This window comes from Zootoca vivipara, chromosome 12 (genome assembly GCF_963506605.1).
Source record: "Zootoca vivipara chromosome 12, rZooViv1.1, whole genome shotgun sequence".
Lineage (NCBI taxonomy): Eukaryota > Metazoa > Chordata > Lepidosauria > Squamata > Lacertidae > Zootoca > Zootoca vivipara.
The window spans coordinates 13,110,217-13,134,560 of record NC_083287.1 but is presented as its reverse complement, the minus strand read 5'-3'; the positions used below and the strand labels follow the sequence as shown (position 1 = coordinate 13,134,560).

The window sequence follows — 24,344 nt, the reverse complement described above, 5'->3', positions numbered from 1 at the left end:
CGTTTCTGCTAGCAGGAGAAACATCAAATGCTTCCTGTAGTCTACCCTTACCTGTTATCATTCTGTTACCTATATGCACGCATTTGGTAACATTTCTGAAATTCGGTTTAATGTATTTGTTGTGGTTTATTGTTCTAGAAGTCTACATCCCTGTGGAATGTTCAATATTTATGCTTTAAGTTCGTCTTAGCTGCTGCTTTGATTTTTGTAACAATTTTTATGCATTATCCAAATTTTGAGTCATTAAGTACCCCTCTATTTACTTATTTTTAAAGTATTCAAATTTAAGGTTGAAAATACAATTCAAAATGAAACAACTGTGCACAATGAACGTTAGATCTGCGTTTTTATTTCATTCATACATATGCAAACGCACACTTCGGTTCGAAAGAAATGCAGAAGTAAATCCTGCTTGAACCTCCTTTTGATTAGATGGGATTAACAGTATAGCCTGGAAATCTAGCGGTCTTCAAAAGGCGAATTCTTCATGGCGACAACGGTTACTTTCTTTCTGGGATGAGAGTTGCTCAATGCCAAAGTGGCAAACTTCAGAGCTGCGTGACAGAGGACCCTGCCTGCCGGGGGAGCGGTATCTGGCAATATCTTTTTCTATGCCTGAATCCGCAGCTACAACCTAGCAAGACGATAATGGCATTTATCTTCTCAAGCTGGAGCTTAATGAGGGGCATGACTCCTCTCACTCGCTCACTGTCTCGCTCCTGTGCAGTTCTGTAGGGTGATGGGAGCCTTGAAGGAGCTTCCAAGCATCTGTCTTGTTCTACTAGATTAAAAGCTCATTGTAAGGCCCATCCTTGACCTATTTGGAGCAGCTAATTTCAGTGCACAGATGCTGAGGTGGAGACTCTTAGCTGTCCACTTCACAAGCAGAGTTCTAAAACCACTGAACGGCTCTCCTGCCTTCAGATACGGCTCGACTATAAAACTCCAATCATTCATGACTGTTGGCCGGGGCTGATGGGAAATGAAATGCAACAATATCTGAAAGGCACCAGGGGTCAGGAAGGCAGGGTCACTCTTACGATTAGGATGCAGTTTTCGTACACCACTGCAGCTTAGCCTAAAATCACCTGATCACACCACACTTAAGTAATTCAGTTAGCAGGAATATTGCAGTTTTAGTCCAATCAGATTGGCACCTGCAATTTCAGCCATTCAGCTGGGGATAATTTAAACTCTGTCCAAGTAAGGTGAAACTGGTTTTGCGCGGAAGCATACTTTCCATAAACTGAAAAGCAGATCTACCAACTCATAAATCAGTCTCATTTCAATTCTTTTTATCATGGAAAACTGCATCCAGCAATTAGTGACAGGAGCAGAACAGTAATATATGAGAATTTCCAAGATGTAGCTTGTTAAAGCTGTTGTTTCATAGGTGGCCTAGTAAGGTTGTTAATGTCTAATACAGTATAGTTGTCTAATAAATGCAAACTTTAAACTGAAACTTGACAAAGAAACTACTGCAGATGTAGGTGCGGGCGAACTGGTTTCTAATAAGTTTAGTTCTCTACCTTTGCACACCAGCTTTTTTTTTTTAAGTCTGCATAAAAATTCATTAGCATTTTAGTGCACAATTCTCTTATTACAGATAATTTGTATAAAATTTTGTCCAATGCACACATTTTTTCCAAGCCATGTTCACCAATATTAGGCATAGTTCCACGTTATTTTCACTTATATATGTGTTTTAATGCACACTTTACCCTAGTATATGCTTTTTTGTATATATTACTTGGCTAGAGAACTCGGCAATCAATGGTCAGTGGGACTGTTAATTATTAAATCTTAGAACTGGCTTGATACCTCAGAGCATCCTTCAGGTTCTGCCCCTTTAAAAAACACCCAAAGCAGAAAGGAAAGCAGGTTTTCCCAGCTGAAAACCTGCCATAGTCAGGGTATCTGATCACTTCTGTTCGGTACAGCAAGGAGATTTTCATGGGCTTGTGGCAATTTCACAAGTAAGTAGAGACAATGGAGTGCACCTCCAGGGGCAGAGTCAAACCACTGGAGAATCACAGCTCCTGCTGTGGCTGCAGAAACAGGGAACACGCAACTGCTGCCTCCTGCGTTGTTTTTGCTGTGTTGGCAGCACCTAAGTGACCCCTCTGGGCAGTGTGTATGGAGGTCCTGGGCTGCCCAGATGATAAGACCTCACTCTCAGCCTCGCTGATATGGTTCAAAGGAAAACAGAGCAATACATTTGGCTCCAGTTTGGCTGCAGGAGTTACCGGAAGGAGGCATACAAGATGCCATCCAACCGTCTTAGGGACTCCACTCTGGATTTGTGTAGGGTTTACTCTTTAGCCTCTCAAAGATGGGCAGACAGAGCCTTGCAATTAGTTTCCATATTATTAGACTGTCTGCCCCAAATTTTACAACTGGCTCAGCTCACAAACACCCATATGACTTATGTTCTAAAAGACATTGGGGGATACCTCCCAATGGAGGATTGTAAAATCATGCCCCTCCAAATATAATAAATCTGTATTTTTTAATTTTATCCCTTTCCAATTCCAACAAATACATGAGGCTTCATAATATAATTTCAGGTCAGGCAGTGTTCTAAAAGACATTGGGGGATACCTCCCAATGGAGGATTCCTCTCCTCGCCCCAAGCAAATACTAATTTAGGAAGAGGGATTTTCCTCAAGACTGCAGCAGAGAAAGATAGGATTAGATTCCCCCTCTACACCTGCTCTAATACTATTAATTATCAGTCTTCCCACCACCAACTGACACAATTTGCATTTTTAAAGACCTGCACTGTTTGATCCTTAGTTGTGAAAACAGGGGTTTGAGGTTCATCAATTTTACAGTCCGTGGACTAAGAAACAACACATTCCAAAAGAGAACACAGCGAAAATTAATCTTACATGTTTGAAGTTTCTGAATGGCACAAACTGAACAATGTCGCGAAGAACAGGCTCTCCCTTGGGCGATCTCAGTATCCCATCGTCCCCATCCAGCATCTGCATGTCACTGAAATCAGCATTTCCTACTCCAACTATAATGACCGACATGGGCAGATGGGAGGCATGGACAATGGCTTCGCGTGTATCGGCCATGTCTGTGATGACTCCATCCGTCAGAATCAGCAAGATGAAATATTGCTATAGAAGGGTTGAAAAAGAAAGTTAGTATTCCAATCCATTTCAATGATGCAGAGATTCCCTGGCACTTCTCCCTGTGAATTATGTATCTTTTTATTATGCTATGAATAAGTAGGGGAAGAGATCAATTTTTTAAAATATACTATGCTTTTCACCTACTGGGGATGGGCAAACCTCTCAATTTCAGTTTCTCTTTGTTTCTTATTTTTCTAGTTTTAATTTGAATTCTGCACATTTCCCTATCAGCTTGTGATTTTTTTTCTTTAAGTCCTCGTGAAAATTCACCAGCATTTTAATAGTTGTGACTGATTTTCCCTCTATGTAACTTTAGAATGGTCAGCTGGATGACCAATCTAGTTGCTAAACTAAACTAAAATTCACCAGCATTTTAATATGCAGTTTTGCCAAAGATACACGTTTTTTGCAAGCAATTTATCCTACTGTATGCTATTTTTATTTAAATTTGCCTTTTATGTACACTTTACACAATCATATGCAGCATGTAATTTGAATAGGAATGGGGGGTTTGCAACAAGGCATGATGCCAGGGGTATGAATAGTTGTGACTGATTTTCCCTCTATGTAACTTTAGAATGGTCAGCTGGATGACCAATCTGGTTGCTAAACAAGGCGGTATGAACTGTTGTAAAGGTGGCAGAAATTACAGGCCATAGCCCTGTTCCATCTAAAGGTAGTCATAACTAATTTCCACTGAAAGCAAAAGGAATGATGTAAATGAAAAAGGTTTCAGTGCGGATTGTGGCCTCCAGGTTGTTACTCCTTTGCAGAAGGGACTGATACCAAAAAGCTAGATTGTGCAACTGAAGAGGATGTTAAACTGCTATGTTATCCTAGTTGTTGTTTTTTTAATGGGCTTTTTGTAGTTAATGCCCTGGAAAGTGTAGGATGAAGGAATGATCGGCAGGAAGATATGTCAACAGCCCCCAAGAAAATCAGAATGAATGCAGTACAAACACTCATTGCTGTTGGATGGTCTCTTAAACAAATCAGAACAAATGGTCAGTAAAAAGGACAGACATATTCCAACATATTTGTGCAAGCAAATCAGGATGAATGCTGAACAAACAGGTTGTCCATCCTTTAGCTGGAGTTCTGTAGACCAAATGAACAGAACTGGACCATAGCTGCATTACAGGCTGCAGAGGTTGTATGAACATAGCTATCTGGGTTCCGGTGAAGGTGCGCCAGAAGCAGGCTGCGTTTAAGACGCTCCGCTCAACTTGGAGCGTTAAATTCGATAGCGTTTGTCTTCGAGGGGGGGGAGTGGCGCTAAACACCCCCCCGAAAAAAGCGGGAGTACGGGTCTCCCGCTAATATAGTGAAAAAGCGGCGCGAAACGGCGGAACTGCGTAGCGGCACCGCTTTGAATGGTGGAGCTACGGAGAGGAGCCAGCGCAAAATAAAGAACAGACGACGCTGCAGCGGCGCCCTAGACCCTGCCTGGCGAGCACCAGAGCTCTTCGGCTTGGAGATTAAACAAGAGCTACCGACCCGTGAGTGTTGAGATTGCTTTTATTGGACTTTTAAAACAGACTCCGGGCGGGCGGTTAAGCCGAAGGAACGCCTAATATACCGCTGATAGACTTGCTTTGAAAGCCCTGCGTGTGGGGAGAAATTTTGAGAAGGGAGGCAATCACCAAGACAGCGTGGTGGAATATTAGTGAGAGAAAATTAAAATAGACGCTGCAAGGACAGATAAGAATTGTCATTAAAGATGGAGACTTGCCAGTAGCTGACTCATGTCGGTGTGTTCCTTTCCGGCGTCATTGCGGAAGTGAAGATAAAGGAACAGCAGCAATAGAAGCGGTGAGAGGAGAGACCAGCAGAGTTAATCTCTGAAAGATACACAGCGACACCCAGTGGATTGAAGTGGTAACTGAGGCTCTTTCTTTCTTCTTTGCTGCTCTCATTTAAAGACATTTTGCAAACTGTGTATGAGACAGCTATAAGACAAATACCCACTCAAATTTTATTTCCTTTATTTTTAAAAAAAAAAGAGAGAGAGAGAGATGAGACCCATTTAAGGAAGAACATAAGGGAACTCCCAATTAAAAGGGGAAACAAGGTATCCGGATTGAAGAAATTAAAGAGAATTAAAGAGAATTGAAACACAAAGAGAACATATAAAGTGAAAATGGCAGGCAGACGACAGAATACAACAAACTCAACAGTGACAGCAGGTAACCAACCAAGAAGACAATCAATGAATAATGAAAATGATGCTCTGGCTGACTTAAAAGAGCTGATAACTGAAATGAACAAAGCATTAAATGAGAAGTTGGATACAGTGGACTCAAAAATTGAAAAATTGGACTCAAAGATTGAAGGAAATTCTAAAATGATTGCTGATTTGACAGGACAAATAAAAGATCTACATTGTAAAAACAAAGAACTTGAGAAATCGGTTAAAGATCTAAATGCCAAAGTAATTAAGCAAGAAGAAGTAATTAAGAAAATGACAGTGGAAAATAGAGAATTAAGGAGGACAAAGGAGAAAGAAGAGGAGGAAAATAAAAAAATAAAGAAAGCACAAGAAGACCTAGCAGACCAACTTTCATTACTTGAGATGAAACAGAAGTCCACGATTCTACGGATGAGGGGCATTCCTGAGTCAGCAAATGAGCAAATAGAAGAAAAAATAATTAAGGAATTGTCAAAATGGTTGAGCGTCAATGAGGAGGAGTTATTGATGGATGTGGATAAGATCTACCGAATCAGATTAGACCGGTCAAAGAACATCAGAGGCCCCGGGGATTGCATGGTTTTTTTTAACTCAATGTTACTCAGAGACAAAATACTGCAAAAGAAAAAACAAGAAAGTCTGATAATAGACGGGAAAATCATCTCTATATATAAAGAAATTCCCAAGAGGATTCGGCAGAAAAGACAGAATTATAAAGTATTGACGGATGCCCTATCGAAGCAGAACATGTGGTATGTCTGGGAGTTCCCAGAAGGGCTCACGTTTACATTCAAAGGTAAAAGGAAAACGATCAGATCGGCGGAAGAAGCGGAAAGATTCTATAACAGACAAAAGAAAGAACTGTTTGGGGAAGAAGAAGAGAATTAAGACGAACTGACTCTAATTTACAAAGGCGGATAATTTAGTTACCAACTTTTGATTTATTTCTCGTGTACATGATGGAATTGTAAACAATAGTTGCCCACCCTTATTGCTTCCCCCCCACACATAATTTCTCCCCTTCCCCTTTTTATCTTTAATCCCTCCCTTCCCCCTTTCCCTTCCCCCCTCTTCTCTTCACCCTCCCTTTCCCTCCCCCCTCCCCCCTTTTTCTTCTTCTTCTTCTTCCTTCCTCCCCCCTTTTGGTTGCTCCTATCCCTCTCTCCCCCCTTCCCCCCTTTCTTTCTTTTTTTTCTTCTCCTTTTCTTATCCTTAAGAGTTTTTTTTAAAATCAAGCCGGCATTGATAGCCTACAACTGGAGTGACATAATAAAGTTATGAATTTAAAAATTATTTCATGGAATATTAATGGACTAAATGATAAAATTAAAAGAAATAAGACGGAGCATATATTGAAAAAAGATTCCTGGGACATTATATGTCTTCAGGAAACGCATGTATCCAAAGATCATGAAAGGGTATTAATTAATAAGAGGTTAGGTACAGAATTTATATCATCCGACGTGAAAAAGAAAAGGGGGGTGGTTACGTATGTGAAATCTAGTATAAAGGCCGAAAAGATATTCCAGGATAAGGAGGGAAGGATGTTGGGAGTGCGCTTGACGTTGCCGACAGGGAATGTGACAATAATTAATATTTATGTACCAAATGGATGTAAATTGGATTTTTTCAAGAAATTAGGGAAGAAGATGGAAGAATATATAGATGAGGAAGAGGTAATCTTACTAGGGGATTTTAATGGAGTTGTATTACCGCAACTGGATAGAACAAAAGGAAAAGGGAAAAATAGAGGTAAATTACCGGACGTTTTTTTCAATATAATAAGTAATTATGAATTAAAGGATGGATGGAGAGTAAGAAATCCCGAAGAAGAGAAATTTACATATTATTCTGGGGCTAAGAAGTCGGCGTCAAGGATTGACATGATCTGGGTGTCATCTAAATTAATGTCTAAGGTAATAAAATGTGAAATACTAGCAAAATCTATAACGGACCACAACCCGGTTATGGTGAGAATAAGAGAATATAACAGATTGATTAGAAGATGGCGATTGGATGAGAGAATTTTAAATGATGAAGTATTTGTTGAAAAGGTTAAAGGTTTGTTGAAAGAATTCTTTAAAAATAATATTTCAGAAGAAATAGATTTGACAACAACATGGGATGCAAGCAAAGCCTTTATTCGGGGCATATATCTTCAACAAAAAAATAGGGTTAAAAGAGAGAGAGAGAAAAATATGGAAGATGTTAGGAGAGAAATGGAGGAGAAGGAAAAGGAGTTAGCTAAAAAACCAGACGATAGGAATTTGGTAATGCAGATTAGACTCCTACAAAATAAATTATCCACATTGACGAGCCACGAAATTGAGAACAAAATAAAATGGATGAAACAGAAGACATTCGAACATGGGGGGAAAGCAGGAAGGCTTCTAGCATGGCAGATACGTAAGAGGCAGAGTGAAAGAATGATTACAAGTATAGTAGATAAAGGGAAAAGGTTGAATAATAGAGAGGATATACAGAAATGTTTTGTCAAATTCTATAAAAATCTGTATAAAAAAGAGAATATTGATGGAGAAAAATTGGGAAACTATTTTACCAAATGTGATATAGGTCAAATTAATGAAGAAGAAAAGGAGTTACTTAACAAACCGATATCAAGACAAGAAATGTATGAGGCTGTTAATAGATTGAAATTGGGTAAGTCACCCGGAACAGATGGTCTATCAAGCCGGCATTATAAATTGTTTTGGGAGGAGATAGGTGGTGTGTACCAATTGTTAGTGAACGAAATTTTAGAAAAGGGAGTGTTTCCAAAATCATGGCGAGAAACATTTATAACATTAATACCAAAGAAGGAGGGAGAGAACGACCAGGTGGGATCCTTCAGGCCGATCTCTCTACTTAATGTCGACTATAAAATCTTCAGTGATATCCTAGCCGGAAGATTAAAAAAGATACTAAACAGGATCATTGGGCATGACCAACAAGGCTTTTTACCAGGGAGAAAAATGTCAAATAATATGAGAATTTTCCTAGATTTAATTGAATATCTAGATTGGATGCCTAGCAAAAAAGCAGCTTTTATCTTCTTGGATGCCGAAAAAGCCTTCGATAACTTGACATGGGAATTTATGAAAAAATCATTGGGGAAAATTGGAATAGGGGGCAAATTTATAGAGGGGATAAACGCAATTTACAGCGAACAGAAGGCAAGATTGATATTAAATGGAGAAATAATGGAAGAATTTGAAATCCAAAAGGGTACCCGTCAGGGATGCCCTTTATCTCCTTTGTTATTCATTTTGTCAATTGAATTTCTGTTAAAAGACATCCAAGGAGACAAAAACATCAAGGGGATAACATTGGGGAAGAATATTTATAAAATTAAAGCCTTTGCTGACGACGTGATCTTAATGTTGGAAGAACCATTGGATTCGATAATTAATTTAAAGGAGAAATTGCAAAAATATGGGGAAGTGTCAGGCTTTAGAGTTAATATGGGAAAGACCAAGATGATAGTCAAAAATATAGGGAAGAAAGAAATAATGGATTTGGAGAAGATTACAAATTGGGAAATAGTTAATAAAATTAGATATTTAGGAATTGTTGTTACCCCCAATAATATAAATTTGTATGAGAACAATTATCTTAGAGTATGGAGGGAGATTAAAAAAGATTTGGACCGTTGGAAAGAATTAAACTTGTCCCTATCAGGAAGGATAGCAGTGATCAAAATGTCAGTGTTGCCGAAGATCCTGTTTTTGTTTCAAATGTTACCTATCATAGGAAAGAAAGAAATTTTTGATTCGTGGAGAAAAGACCTAAGCAAGTTCATCTGGCTAGGGAAAAAAGCGAGAATACAATATAAATTATTAACAGACAGCAAGGAGAGAGGTGGCTGGGGGGTCCCGGATCTCAGACTATATTATGCCTCCGCATGTTTTTGCTGGATGAGGGAATGGATAGTACTAGAAAATTGTGAACTCTTGGAATTGGAAGGGTTTAGGAATAATAAAGGATGGCACGCGTACCTATTGCAAGAAAACAAAGGAAAAGATAAAAGTTTTATAGATCATATAATTAAAAAATCGGTATTTAAAATCTGGGAGGAATATAAAAACCTATTAGAAGCAAAGACGCCCTGGTGGGCGTCACCATTAGAAATGACAACGATGAGTGGCCGAGGTAAAAATAGAAAATGGCCAACCTACCAGGAATTAACAGTAAAAGAAGGGGATCAACTTATATTAAAGCCATATGAAGAAATTAAACATCATTGTACAAGTTGGCTACATTATTTACAAATACAAAGCTTATTTAAAAAACATAAAGAAATAGGATTCAATGAGGGCAAATCTAAATTACAGGAAATTTTGATTGATAATACGGCTAAACCACTGTCTAAGATGTATAAATTTTTATTAGAGTGGGAATTAAAAGATGAGGAGATAAAATCTGTAATGATAAAATGGGCTCAGGATGTAGGAAGACCAATCTATAAAGTGCAATGGGATAAATTGTGGAGATCGACAATGAGATTTACAGCGTGTTCAGGAATTAAAGAAAATATGATGAAGCTCGTATATAGATGGCACCTGACGCCAGAAAGGCTAGCTAAAATCTATAAGACAGAAACAAAAGAATGCTGGAAGTGCCAGGAAAAAACTGGTACGTATTTTCACTGTTGGTGGGAATGTAAGAAAATATATAAATTCTGGAGTGAGATATATGAAAAAATGAAGAAAATGATAAAAATTACGTTTGAAAAGAAACCTGAATATTTTCTATTAAGTTTAATCCCAGAAAGTATACCTAAAGATAGAATTAATATTTTCTTATATGCGTGTGCCGCGGCGAGATTAGTACTAGCTCAGAAATGGAAAGGAACAGAAACGCCAACAATCCAAGAGTGGCAAATTAAAGTAGTAGAGTTTATGAACTTAGCAAGAATGACGGCGGCAATTAGGAATATACCAAAACAGAGAATAATAACAGAATGGAGATACGTAGAAGAGTTTTTCAAAAAAGAAAATATCAAAACAGAGCTAGTGATTTGTCTGGAATAGAGAAAACATGTAGGAAAAACTTAGTTGGATTTAACAAGAGGGAAAGCAAACTAAAAAGGGAAATAATAGCAAGAGAAGCGATATGTTGGCGATTGGAAGCCAATTTTAATTTAAAATGAATGGATTTGATGGAGATAGGCCCATGTGTTAAGATCTAAGCTGGGGCTAATTTTCCTTCTTTTTTTTTTCTTCTTTCTTTTTTCTTTTTTCCTTTTCCTTTTTTTTTTCTTTCCCTTTTCGTTATGTTATGTTATGTTATATTATTATGTTATGTTATGTTATGTTATGTTATGTTATGTTATGCTATGTTATGTTATGTTATATTATGATAGGTTTGCCTAAGTTGATTTTGTATATTATTTGTAGTCTGATGGATTTAATTTATTTAGACCAACCTTGATTTGTTTACTTATGTTGATTAAGTTACGTTGGGTGGCTTAAATATGTAGTTATGTTATTTATATTACTTGATATACTATAGTATTTAAGTTGCCAAGTTATTTTATGTTATTAAGTTACTTTAAATTTTTTTTTTTTTTTTGGTGTCTGTACATCTTTTAAAATTTTCTAATAAAGTCTATTTTAAAATTTAAAAAATTGAAAAAAAAAAAAAAAAAAAAAGAACATAGCTATCTATCTGATTCTATGAAAATACATGTATATTTATTAACAATATTGTGCCTCATAGAATGAAGAGGCACTGTTTCTGCCTTACACACACAAAAGCACACTATTCCATACTCACTGAATTAAGTGGCAATGGCTCCCCTCTTTCCCCATCCCTTCTTGGTTCCATACCAAGTGTCCCAACTAAAATGCACCCTCCAAACCTGCATTGAAAAAGTAGGGAAGACTCATCCCTTTACCATCCCTTGGATAGCAAGTACACACAGAGTGTGTTCATGGGCAATTTTGGAAAAAATATATATAATAAGAAAAATATTGGAGAAAACTGGGTATTGAAACCTGCTTAACCTAAATCATATATCCCAGTTTCCAGCGGCCCTTTAAAGTACGCTTCACGCAGAGTATATGCAGTCAGAAGTTGAGCTGGCTAAGAAAACACCACCAGGAGCATAGGAAATTATCTCCCTTATATGAAACCCCTTACTAGCTGCACACTTGTAAAAGTATACAGATGAAAATACAAACAGTTGGGTTTCTTTAACTGAAAAACAAACTGACTCTAAAGAGACTTTAAACTAAAGATAAATGCTTTCTCTCTTAGCAACTTTATCTACCCACATTCCATCCTTCAAACCATTCCAAACCTCCCACATAACTCCCATAACTCCCATTAAACTACCCAAGAATTAATAGTAAACTAGCTTTATAACTAAATAACTCTCATACTAAGATTCAACTAGGAATCTCTTAAACTGAGAATTAAATCACACTGAGAGATATTTAACTGAACGAGTGATCTACTAAGAGATCTAACTAAGAGATACAGAAGGCTTTCTGGCAGAGCCTTATATACAAGGAGCAGAGCCTACGCCTGTGAGCAATTAACAGAAATCACCGGCACCTGTTTCTCTTAAACAGGCAGTATTTACATTAGACCGGCTCTTGACTATTCAAAAAATCCAACAGGCAATTAATCTGTTATGGATTCTTGAGGATGCAGCCAACACCCAAGGTCCAGTTTAGCTTGCCAGTCCACTGTGTTTCTCACCGATGCCTCCTTAGTGTTGGTTTCTTCTGAGGCTGATTTAGCCACCTTCTGAATGATGGGAGCAATGTTTGTAGGCCCATACAGCTGAAGCTTAGGCAGGCAGTTCTGATAGGCTTCAACTACTCCTTGGATCCCTTGCATTAAAAAGGTGGAAAAAAAGAGCAGATAACGTCAAGATCAGTCATTAGGCAAAATATATTTGGGGCAACGATTCCGTAGAGAGAGCCCTTCGTTTCTCTCCTCCCCCAAAAAGTTTCTTTTGAGTGATTCACGCCATTTCGCTTCCACTATCCTGCCAATTTATTCTGCGCAGCTGTGGCTCTGAAAGGTTTGCTCAAAGCCTCTCTCCCCTGCTGACCTGACCTCTTTTAGATGTTATGTAATATATAATTCATGAGCCAGCTTTTCTCCTCGCCAGCAGCATTTAAACGGTGCATTTTGCAGATATTAACCACCCTGGATGATATTAAAACACTCTGCAAGATGCATTAGTTTTCTATACCATAGAGGACTTAAGATCTGGGCACTAGAGGATGTCCACACCTTCAGCCCTGTAGATTTAAATGATTAGATGATAATAACTTTCTCTCTTGCTCCTTATAGTCAAATATTTACTTGCAGTGAACCAGAGTGCAACAGATTGTGCCTTTTCTAAAGATCCATACCGTATTAGTTATATCAGGGCATATCTGAAAAACATATCTGGAATCCTATGAAAATATTTGTCCACCATTTGCGTAATTGATTTAAAAGGTTCATATCCAACCTGGCTAGCATGGCAAGGTGACTTGTATTTAAAACGCCACCCATATTGGAAGCTGTTTTATACCAAGTCAGACCATTGGCCTATTTAGCTCAGTAATGTCTGCAGTGCACCAGGGCTAGGGGAGATCTGGGATCCCCCAAATGTCATGGGGGTCAAGTTACCATCATCCCTGACCACTGACGATGCTAGCTGGGATTGATGGGAATCTGGAGGACTACAGACCCCCAACCCTAAGACTACACTGCCTTGGTAGTGGCTCTCTGGGTTTTCAGACACTGGTTGTTCCCCAGATGTCAGGGGCTGTGCTGAGGAGGAATGGTGGGAGCCACCCCTTCCTCCTGATCCTGAATCTTCCCAGGAGCAGGAGGACAGGATAGATTTGGAACAGTGGTTTGCAGAGGGGCATAGTTCAGAAGGCAGAAGCTGGGAAATACCGGAGGGGAACAACTAGCAGAAGAAACACTAGAAGAGAGAGAGTTAACAGATTCGCAGTCTCTGGGTAGTATTCATTCCCCCTTCTCCAAAGTCACAGTGAGCTCAGAAAGTGTTAGAACAGAAAGCACAGAGGCTATAAGCTCAGGTTACAAGACGTAGGAGTGATTTAGATTAATAGGGACGGAGGGGGGGAGTGACCCTTAATTGGGAGCACCGCCATTCTAGGTGGACACTTTCTTTTGTCCCTCACTGTGTTTATTAAAGAAAGTAACTGGTAAGTATTTCCTTTCATTTGATCTTCTCATTTACGGCCAAGGGCGAGGAAGCCGATTCCCCGAAGTCTGACACCAGCTATACTTAAAGGTGCCAGGCTTTCAATCTGCACACTTTTCTACATGTGGCACTGCCTCGTTTCATCTGTTTAAATTGAGTTTTAGACAACAAGCTATTTCCCCTTAGATAACTGGTTCAGAGGTTCCCCAACTTTTTTGGACCAGTGGGTACATCTGTAAACCAGAGACACTGTTGTGGGGCACCATACATTGCACCCAAGCATACACTGCAACCTATAATACTGGCTCCAATTAAATGTTTCTTTCCAGGATAATTTCACTGAGGTGGAAGGGACCCTGTGGACACTGGGGGAGGCCAATGGGAGTGCATTTGCCACATGGCCATTCCCTGAACTAGCTGATCAAAAGGAAGATTACGGTAAATCATAGTGGAAAGAGGGGATTTCCATTTCATTTCATTTCACTTTTAATTTGCATACCACCTTTGCATATTACTATACACAAGGCAGTTTACAAACTGAAGAAACATCAGAATATACACAAAAAAGATCACACGCCATCAAGCAATCTGATCCCATACAAAAAAAGTCAAAATGAAAACCTAACTTTAAAATTGACAACTCATATCAAATAAAGCAATATTCAATAATCCAATATAATATAATAGTACACGGTAAAATGAAATACCGGCAAATGATAATGAAACAGAAATTCACTCTTAGCAATTACAACAAATAATGACTTAAACTATAATCAATAAAAAGAACATCAAGTCACAATGCATAAAATACCAGAATACGTACAAGACCATGTAAAAGGATCAAATGGAGGAACAAAGACACACAACTTATATAATTATTAGTACAGTGGTACCTCTACTTACGAATTTAATGCGTTCCAAACACACATTTGTAAGTCGAAAAAAATTGTAAGTCGAATCCTATAGGAATGCATTGGGAGAAAAAAATCTTAAGTCGAAACAACCCTATCTAAAAATTCGTAAGTAGAAAAAATCCTATCTAAACCGCATCCAAGATGGCGGACAGAGCTCCATTTGTAAGTAGAAAAATTCGTAAGTAGAGTTATTTGTAAGTAGAGGTACCACTGTATTTTTTTTTAAAAAAAAACCCTTCTCCCATTCTTACACTAGAAGGAATCTAACAACTATAACTGTGTCTCTGTGACTCACATAGCATGCCCCATTATTTCTCAGAAGATAATGCAAACAATTAACAGGCACAAAAATGACACGGTCTATAGCCAAATATATGTTACATCAGACACAGCAGTCTCTTTGCCATAACAAAACGATTACCTGCACATTCTGGGTTGTCTTCATTAAAGTTGATTGCAAAATCATGAGAGACCTATGGGCAACCCCCGAAAAAAATTAAATAACATTTTAGTTCAGAAAAGTGACTCAGGTTTTTCCTGTAGCAGATGGAGAATTCACACAGGCTGTCCCTATCTGGACAGTCACTGAGAATTGTTTAAAGGATCCTTTTATTTTTCATTTGAGTGTATTTATCACACTGCCTCATACTTGTGGAATTTGTGTCATACATCTAGATTGCATGACTTGCTTTGATTGGAAAAGACAGCCAAATTAATGGTGGTCATTATTATTATGTCCATTCAGACAAGCTAATTCCATTGTGCGTGTGTGATCATATGTGGAAGTAATTAAACTTTGGCTTAAAAGTGTACGTGACCAAGATTAACATTTCTTTAAATGCTTGTGGGCATAATTTTCTCCCGTACTACTAAGCACTTAATCGTACTATTTCAAGTGTATATCTTCCCAACAACGTATCAAGAGAAAAAAAACGAATCAAATTTAACGTTCAAATATCATTTTTTCCTGTTTTTGCAAATCTATGCCTGTTTGAAGCACAACCATGTATTTCCCCTATAACTGGAAACGAAGTATTTCAGTGAGCATAGTTTGTGCCTGTTGGATGACTTTGCCATTACGCTTAGAAAGGGCCGCAAAGAGCATAATTCATCCTGTGCTGTGTTATTCCATTAAGGTTGCAAGTCAAAACAATATTATTGGCAGCTATACTGTAAATAGAATATCCAGTCACCCAGTCCAGTTCAGACATTACATTAAAGCAGGTGTCATACTAAAGCTGTTTAGAATGATGAGACTAAGTAGCAGCAAGCCTTGGGCATGTGTGCTCTCCTCTTCTCCTCTGATGTGGAGTGAGGTCAGAAACATTCCCTTCTGATTTTGTATAACCGCAGCTTAGCTTGTCATCCAGTGGTTAATCATTGGTTGGTGTGTTGTGCGACAAGCACACAGAATGCAATGAGATTGAGTGTTTGGGGGGGGGAAGGGAGGCTCGGTTAATTTCATTGTATGCAGGTTGCACACTGACAATAAAGGTATTATTCTTAGTAACCATGGTTTCTTGGTTTGTTTGTTTTAAAAAAACCAGCCTCGTAACCCGCAATCCATATTTCCAATGTTCTAATCAACCACAATTTATCAGACTTGGCCAACATGACAAGCAGTTATTCTAAGCTGAAGAATTCCCCCTTGCAACCACACTGGAGGGATAAACTGGAGTGCACAAGCTCAAACCTTACTGTAGCTCATTGACATTGTGCTAAACTATGGCTTGGCCTGATGTTCAAAATGGGCCAATGCATGACCCCAACAAGAACACTGCCATAATAAGCACAAATCACTAGAGAGCTTTTCTAGCCTAGTAACTTCAACTGTCCAATCATACTAAAAGTGGATATGCATATTTCTTTATTTTCTATTGTTCTAGTTTATGCAATACCCCCGCCACCCTTCCACACAATGACCACCTTTGGGCTGGTTCGACGCCATTCTTGAATCATAAACCATATTGCTTCGGTTCAAATGCATTTGCACCGCAAATTAGAAGAAGAAAGACTCCTCTGAGCAATTCCATTAATCCTACCCTTTTGAAGCATTCGACACCCAGTCTCGATGCCAAATGTATTTTCTAAAAATAAGGTTTGTCACAACAGGAGGGGAAATCGAGTGGCATGGGAACTCTGCAATATGGTAATATTCTGTGAAGAGCCAGAGGCCTTCAAATTATCTTCATTGGTAGAACATTTAGGACTCGCAATTATGCACACAGCAATAAAGCATGCACAGAGAGCTTCAGAGCTGCAGGTATCTCAGGGAACTCTAAAATTGCTTGGCGACTCATCCACCCCTCCTGCCGAGTCCTGCTACTTCCCCACCAGCTCTCCCACAGCCTTCAACATCCTTTCTCAACTTGTATGTCTTTTCTCCAGCAATCTACCCACCGAGAGAATGAGGAAGATTCACCTGTACACCTACTTTATAGTCCGGAGGTATCCTGGCTCCAAAACCGTAGACTGGGAACATTTTGTCACTGAAATCAAAAGGAAAACAAGGATGCACTGTTATACTAAGCCCTTTTCATTTATTCACAAGAATAAAAAGGTAAAGGGACCCCTGACCATTAGGTCCAGTCGTGACCGACTCTGGGGTTGCGGCGCTCATCTCGCGTTATTGGCCGAGGGAGCCGGCGTACAGCTTCCAGGTCATGTGGCCAGCATGACAAAGCCGCTTCTGGCGAACCAGAGCAGCACACGGAAACGCCGTTTACCTTCCTGCTGTAGCCGTATCTATTTATCTACTTGCACTTTGATGTGCTTTCGAACTGCTGAATATCTCGGTGCAAAAAGAAGGCTTGAAATAAGAACATTAGAAAAGGCCTGCCGCCTCAGGTCAAAGGCTCATCATCCCGGCACACTCCTCTATTGTCTCCCGAGACAGATGGATGCCAACTCCAGTGTGTAAATGCTACCCTTTAAAAGGTAAAGGGACCCCTGACCATTAGGTCCAGTCGCAAATGACTCTGGGGTTGCGGCGCTCATCTTGCTTTACTGGCCGAGGGAGCCGGTGTACAGCTTACCCACCCAATACAGTGGCTCCTCCTCATTGTGTTTTCTGCATGGATCATGGCAAATGCAGTGTGTTGTTGCCTTGTCCTGCACCATATTAGCAACCTGTCTCAGAAATATGGGTTAGCATCTTTTACATGGTGGTGATAATTCCCCCCCCCCGCCCCCAACAAAGGCTGTCAAAAGTAAAGTAAGTGATGCAACTTTAATTTTATGTTAATTGCCTGCTGATTGCCTGTGCTGATTAAACGCTGGTAGAAGTAGGGAAGCCCTGTTTAATAATCAGGAATTGATATGCAAAAATATTCAGGAGGCTATGAAATCAGAACAACAACCACAAAGATTAAAAGGACCGAAAACTCTATTCTACCAAAGAGGAATCAGAATTGGATTTAGAAACACCTTCCTCCTTTTCTTTTTCTAAAGGGCAAGAGGAATCAGTTAGAATAGTTCAGGATACAGTTCTGCCCACAATTACATGTTTGTGCGGAACTGTGTATGCTACTGCAACCTTGGTATATTCACTTGGATAATACCATGGGCAACAAAATCTCAATCTGCTCACTAGTCCTATGATTGAAACAAACAATAAAGGTGGTATTCAACTAAGGTTTACTCAGAGTAGAGCTGCTGAAATCAATGCCCCCAACCTAGCCATGTTATACTCTGAGTAAAAACTAGTTGAGTAGTAAACTACATATCCAGAAGTTTCTCGTACCCTTTGATACGCGTAAAGGCTCTGAAGCCTTTACAACACCATATAAGTTTCATAATAATTTGCATTTTAAGAAGGCAAATAGCCCTGCTCTTTTGTTAAATCTAGTAAAAGTTGCTCATCTTCTGTATCCTATTACCTACTAATTTCCTTTAACTCAGGTGTAGGAGACCTTTGCCCCCCCCCCCCCAGATGTCGCTGAACTACAACTTCCCCCATCCCCAGCAATTATAACTCCCAAATGGTACGTAAACAAGGTCCTTTAACCCCTGTTTTTCCTTCCAGCATATTTGTGTGGATACTAACATTACGTTTTAAGAAGCTTCCTCTAAAATGCATAGTAGATTTCAAGTGCAAAGGCTGATGTTCATTATTACATAATGTGTGTGTGTTTACAAGATCACATGATAAATGTTTAAAAAACAGATTAAAATATATGCACCTACTTTAATGACTGCCAGTTTTACATTCCACGCCCCACCCCTACAAATTACTCCCGAGGTGCCTTGGGGAAGTGGAATCTGCTGACTATGAAGAAATGTGTGTCTATAATTGAGCTTCTAAGTGCATGGGGATGCAAAATGTAAGTGCGCTACCTATAAGAGGAATAATTAATGAACATGGGGAATACCTATGCCCTGAAAGGCATCTGTGAGTGAATTAACTAGCCAAGCTAAATCTAAATACGAAACCCATAAATTTCACTGATCAACATTAAAAGAAGCTGCTCCGGCAAAACTCACGCCCACTCCCCACAACTCCCCGAAATGAGTTCTCAGATGTCTAGGCTAAGCACAAAGATGCAGTAAGCATCTATTTTTAAGACAACCATCAAAGCTTAGGAGCAAATGAGGGAGGAACAAAGATAGGTAGGTGCCTTATACTGCTTCGCCATTGGGCCATATAGCTCAGTATTCCATACACTGCCCAGGCTAGCCAATGAGGTAGACAATTGTTATTGTGGTATCATGGGGTAGCCAATTGTCTTAGACTAATACTTGAACTAGGATAATAGGAGAGAGGGTCTCTTAAGTGGTAGCACCCTATTTGTGGAATGCCCTCCCTAGTGAGGTGCACCTGTATCCATCATTATTCAATTTCTGGAGAAATCTGAAAACATTTCTGTTTGCAGCTGAAGAACACTCTTCCTAGCAACCCCAATATAACTGGATGCAAAAATTTTAATGCTGTTTGTAAGATGTTTTAATTGCAACTGCTTTTAGGTGGTTTTAACTGTAATTCTTTTTAGAATGTTTTAATGGTTTTAGAATATTCCTGCTTTGTATGCATTTTAAATTGTAGGTCTGTTTGCCACTCTGTGCTCCTTTGAGAGGAAAGCTGGGTAGAAACTGAATCCATTCATTCATCCATCCATAGAATAGGTTAAAACAAATAGCTACTTAGGATAATGTGTTGCAATAGGACATACAGCATGATGCTGTAACCAAATTCAAGCTAAATAAAAAAAAATTCCTCCAGTAGCACCTTAAAGACCAACCAAGTTTTTATTTTGGTATGAGCTTTCGTGTGCATGCACACTTCTTCAGATACACTAGTATCAGTAGTACAATAGCTGATAGTGTATCATATTTAGGGCCACATGTTAAAATGGCACTTTCATTTAAATGTTATTTAAACCTAAAGCTTCATGCACCCATTTGCTAAGCTGGGAACACTGATTAAGCCTGCAGTCCTATTTACATAACTGGGAGTAGGTCCCATTGAACTCAGTGGAACTTACTTCTGAGTAGACCCACCTAGGATGTTGTGCCATTCTTTCATTGCACCCACTTTGTAGATACAGTCAAACCTCGGCTCCTGGAATGTTTCGGCTCCCGAACACTGAAAACCTGGAAATCACTGATCTGGTTTTCAAACGATTTTCGGAAGCCAAACGGCTTCCGGGGAGTTCCCCCCTTTTTTCTCCATTGACTTTGCCAGCCTCAGAAGTAGAATGGTCTTCTGGAACGGATTACCTCAGTTGTCGAACATAATCCGTTCCGGAAGACCGTTCGACTTCCGAAACGTTCGACAAGTCAGCTTCAAAGGAAGGGAAGTACAATGGTCACAGGGGAGATGCAGAGTCACGAAGGCACAGGAAACTTCTTTTCTTCTTTGTGCTCCCCCACCCACAGCAGAAGTGTTGCTTGTTTCATGCATTCTAAACTCGAGAACTTTCCTATTGACTGGGAATGCAATTCCTGGGATTATAAGGAGAATTGATGCCATGTGACTGTGGGGAAAGGATGGAGGAAGGAGGCAGTCAATAGCAATAATTTCTTATCCCTGCTCTTTGCCGGCACTCATATAATCGGTGGTTCTCCGGGGATTTCATTCCAATTTGCAGAAGTTCCATTTATGCTCCTCTAGCAGAGTTCCACTCAACTCTTTCACTTGCCTTTGGAAAAAGGTTTCATTACCATGCAAATAGCAATCCTTTGAAGCTGGCTAATTACTGCACCCTGTCGTGTAATACATGGAATACAACAGTAAACTCGAGAATGATCTAGAAGGCATTATTAGCATCAGGGCTGACAAGGCACTCGCTGTCAACTTAATAGCCGTCATTTCAGACTGGTAAATAGGTTCTGGGTACCAGGGGCGGCCCATCCTGTTTCGTTGCCTGAGGTGAAATGGGAAGGTACCACCCTGCAATTCTGGGGCCCCCTTGTCGCCCCCACCGAAGCCTCACGTACTGGGGCGACACAGCGGAACCTTCTGAGTTCTGGTGAGTTCTCCTGAGATTTCACTGGGTTCTCGTGAGATTTTGCCAGATACTGGAAACAACTTTTCTTTCCTTCTCCAGCAGTGTTGGAGGCACCCATGTTAAGCACTCCTTGGGTTCTGCTGCCCAAGGCGGCTGCCTCAGTCTGCCTCATGGAGGGATGGCCATGTAAATGACAGGTCACCTCTACATGTTTCAAGACCACTTGGGAAATAACATTTTTCCACACCAAAGAGGTAAGCAGATTAGAAGCTCTGATACTCAACCAAGGATCCAAATGATCAATGGGATTTCTCTGTACATTTTTTATTGTGATTCTGTGGAAACTATATGTTTTACATAAAACACTCAGGGTGCCATCAGAGTGTCACTGTTTTGCCGGAGAGATTTAAGCATATATCATAACTTATCATGTTTGTGCAGTTAAAGTGGGTTCAAGAGCTGTCACCATACTGCAAAAAAACTGCTTTAAAAAAAGAATCAGACCTTTTGAGTTTTGGAATGTGAAGGGAAATGAATGAATGATTAACAGGAAGCTGTAAAAACACCCTGCAGACTCAGTGTTGCACTAAAGCTTCCAGCACTTAACCACCAGCTTTGTGTGTTTTTATAAAAAATAATTTTTATTCATTTTCCATTAACAACGTAACAGAAAAAAAACATCATGACCAAATTACAGCTTTGACATATTATTCGAATGCTATGCTGTAGAAACGACTCGGAAAGAAATGTGGTTATCTTTTCACCTGTCATAGTCTTGGCAGATCTCCCCAACAGCTACCAGTGCCTTCAAGTATTCGTTCGGCTGATAGGGGTGGATATAGTGGAGTGAACAGCTGTTCCGGGGATCGCCGTTTGAGGCTGTAAAATCTATAGCTACCTGGAAAAGAATGGAGGGGAAAACAAGATATACTGTATAGCTTCTCTGCCGTGTGCTTCCATCTTCTTTTTCACGCTTCCCTAAATCCGCCTCTGACTGTAGACTCAGGACAGGTTACAAATCACAAAAAGCAAAACCAGCATCAATAAAACTCACACAGCATACAAAAAAAGCAGCAACATTTAAAAGTGATGTTTTATTTTAATTTACTATAAGCCTGTCTTTCCACTAGACGTGCCCAAGGCACTGGGGGGCGGGGAGGAATGGGCAGGAGGAAATAAATTCACAATGAAATATAAAAACAGCAAATGGCAAGAAAATAGCAATACAAATCCAGAAGTGACAGCAGCTAAAATATAGTAGAGAATATGACTTAGGATTTCCAAAAGGCCAAAGGTCCAAGGCCTATTGACAGAAGATCTTAAGAATCGTACTGTATTCGTTCAGCATGAATAGACATCATGTTCAATTCATTCTCAGAGGAGTTATCTGAAGTAGATCACTTTCCTCTGAATAAACAGAGAACTGAGATTGTAAGGTGGCGACCTCCTTTCCCCTCTAAGGTACAACTTGGCTTGTTTGCCTGAGGAATGCTGTGTAGTAGATGTTTTGGGACTACAACTCCCATCATCCCTAGCTAACAGGACCAGTGGTCAGGGATGATGGGAGTTGTAGTCCCAAAACATCTGGAGGGCCGAGTTTGCCTATCCCTGATCAAGGGTGTAGATGGGTAGGGGTTAGTCTTGTTGGGCTTTGAGAACATCCTATTTAAGGACACTCATCCCAATTTCAGCCCACTCCCACGCCAACTTTCTACAAAGGGTAGCTAAGCGGCTGTCAGGAAAGATAGGGCGCCAAGAGTTGAACATGGATGGGTCAGGATAGGCACTCCAATTACACAAATTGTAGCAGAGCTGGAGACCATACTGCCCTCCCCAGCCAAGCACACAGACACACAATGGAGATATCTAAACAGAGCAAACGTGGGAGAACAAATCAATCGCACATACTCCAGGTGAAGCCTTCTGGAACAGCAGCTAAGGGAGCTCATCACAAATGATCAGAGGGGGAGGCACCTCTGATCCCCCTGGAATTTTAGTGCTGCCAGAAATGCTTCTCCATCTTTCCAACTAATTTCCAAAGCAAACTGCAAATGCCGGCAAATCTCAGCATGCTTAAAGTAAATCACATTTCTGCATTATTTCTTTCAAGAAAACTTGTCGCTGTAAAACAAATGAAACACACCGTCTCTTCCAATTATATTACAATGTTCATTTGTTTAATTATAAGCTCAAAGCATGCAGAGCTTAATTTAATCCCCCACACTCAGGTGCTTTCAGGTTCACACATCTGTCTCAACATAAAATCGCTGCAAAATTAAAATGTTCTACATTGTGTGTGTGTGTGTGTATCTATCTATCTATAAATACATATATCTCCACACACACATACTCCAGGCAGTGTCATATGTCTACATTCATTTCATTCTCGCTGCTTAAACTTTATTATGATTACTATAAAACTAATAATTGCAACTTCACTTTCCATACCGAAATAAGCTAATTAACCGTTCCTCATTTCTTTTACCAGATGGGAGAGAGCTTGAAGGTGAGCCAAGAGGCAGAATTAAAATTTGAGCTTTGAACAAATTTTGATACACCATGCCCTCGTTTCTGAGAGACGAGAGGCATCTGGCAATTAAAAAAAGAGAGTAAAAATAAAGTTTTACTTAACCTTTTATAGAGCCCACGGTTTCTCTTTTTGGAAATGTCTTAGTGTTTTTCTAGGTCACTGAAAATTGGATTGTGTCATCGTGGAGTCTCCTCAGTGAACCAGGACAAACATGCAAGACAAACTGGATGGTCGTATGAACTGAAATAATAAAAATGTAATGGAAGTTAAATAATTGGGGGGGGGGGTAATCACACAAAGAGTGAAGAAGTTTCCATCTGAAGACAAAAACATACCAGCTGGAAAGTATAGAGCAGGAGTAGGCAACCTAAGGCCCGTGAGCCAGATGCGGCTCAATCGCCTTCTCAATCCGGCCCGCGGACAGTCCGGGAATCAGCGTGTTTTTACATGAGTAGAATGTGTCCTTTTATTTAAAATGCATCTCTGAGTTATTTGTGGGGCCCGCCTGGTGTTTTTACATGAGTAGAATGTGTGCTTTTATCTAAAATGCATCTCTGGGTTATTTGTGGGACATAGGAATTTGTTCATATTTCCCCCCCAAAATATAGTCTGGCCCACCACATGGTCTGAGGGACAGTGGACCGGCCCACAGCTGACCTGAAAAAGGTTGCTGACCCCTGGTATAGAGGAAAGAGAGCTGGTGGTTGTCAACCAGGTCTCGCAAGGCAAAGATGTCACTTTTGCAGAAGGAGGTAGTACACTTTGAATTTTGAGAGAGTGCTGGAGGTGCCAGTCACAAAACCGTTACCATAGAGATGAGGCATAACACTAAATGCCTGCCATGGGGGCAGGAGGAGGAGGTGTGGAAGCCCTTGATTCTATGCCAACCTGACCTATATCTCCCTCTTCTTCCACCTGTTCTTATCTCTCCAATTCTGCAGCTT

General features: G+C 39.9%; 1 protein-coding gene across 1 annotated transcript in view; it reads right to left on the bottom strand.

Moving 5' to 3' along the window:
* Window positions 1-24,344, bottom strand: part of CPNE4 (copine 4) — a 197,096-nt gene that overhangs the window by 2,488 nt on the left and 170,264 nt on the right. The window contains exons 11-15 of the mRNA XM_035129268.2: window positions 21,635-21,768; window positions 16,859-16,913; window positions 14,846-14,897; window positions 12,037-12,170; window positions 2,892-3,128 (exon numbers count right to left, since the gene is read on the bottom strand). Coding sequence (XP_034985159.2) covers window positions 2,892-3,128; window positions 12,037-12,170; window positions 14,846-14,897; window positions 16,859-16,913; window positions 21,635-21,768 — 612 coding nt within the window. The remainder of the gene's footprint in view (window positions 1-2,891; window positions 3,129-12,036; window positions 12,171-14,845; window positions 14,898-16,858; window positions 16,914-21,634; window positions 21,769-24,344) is intronic.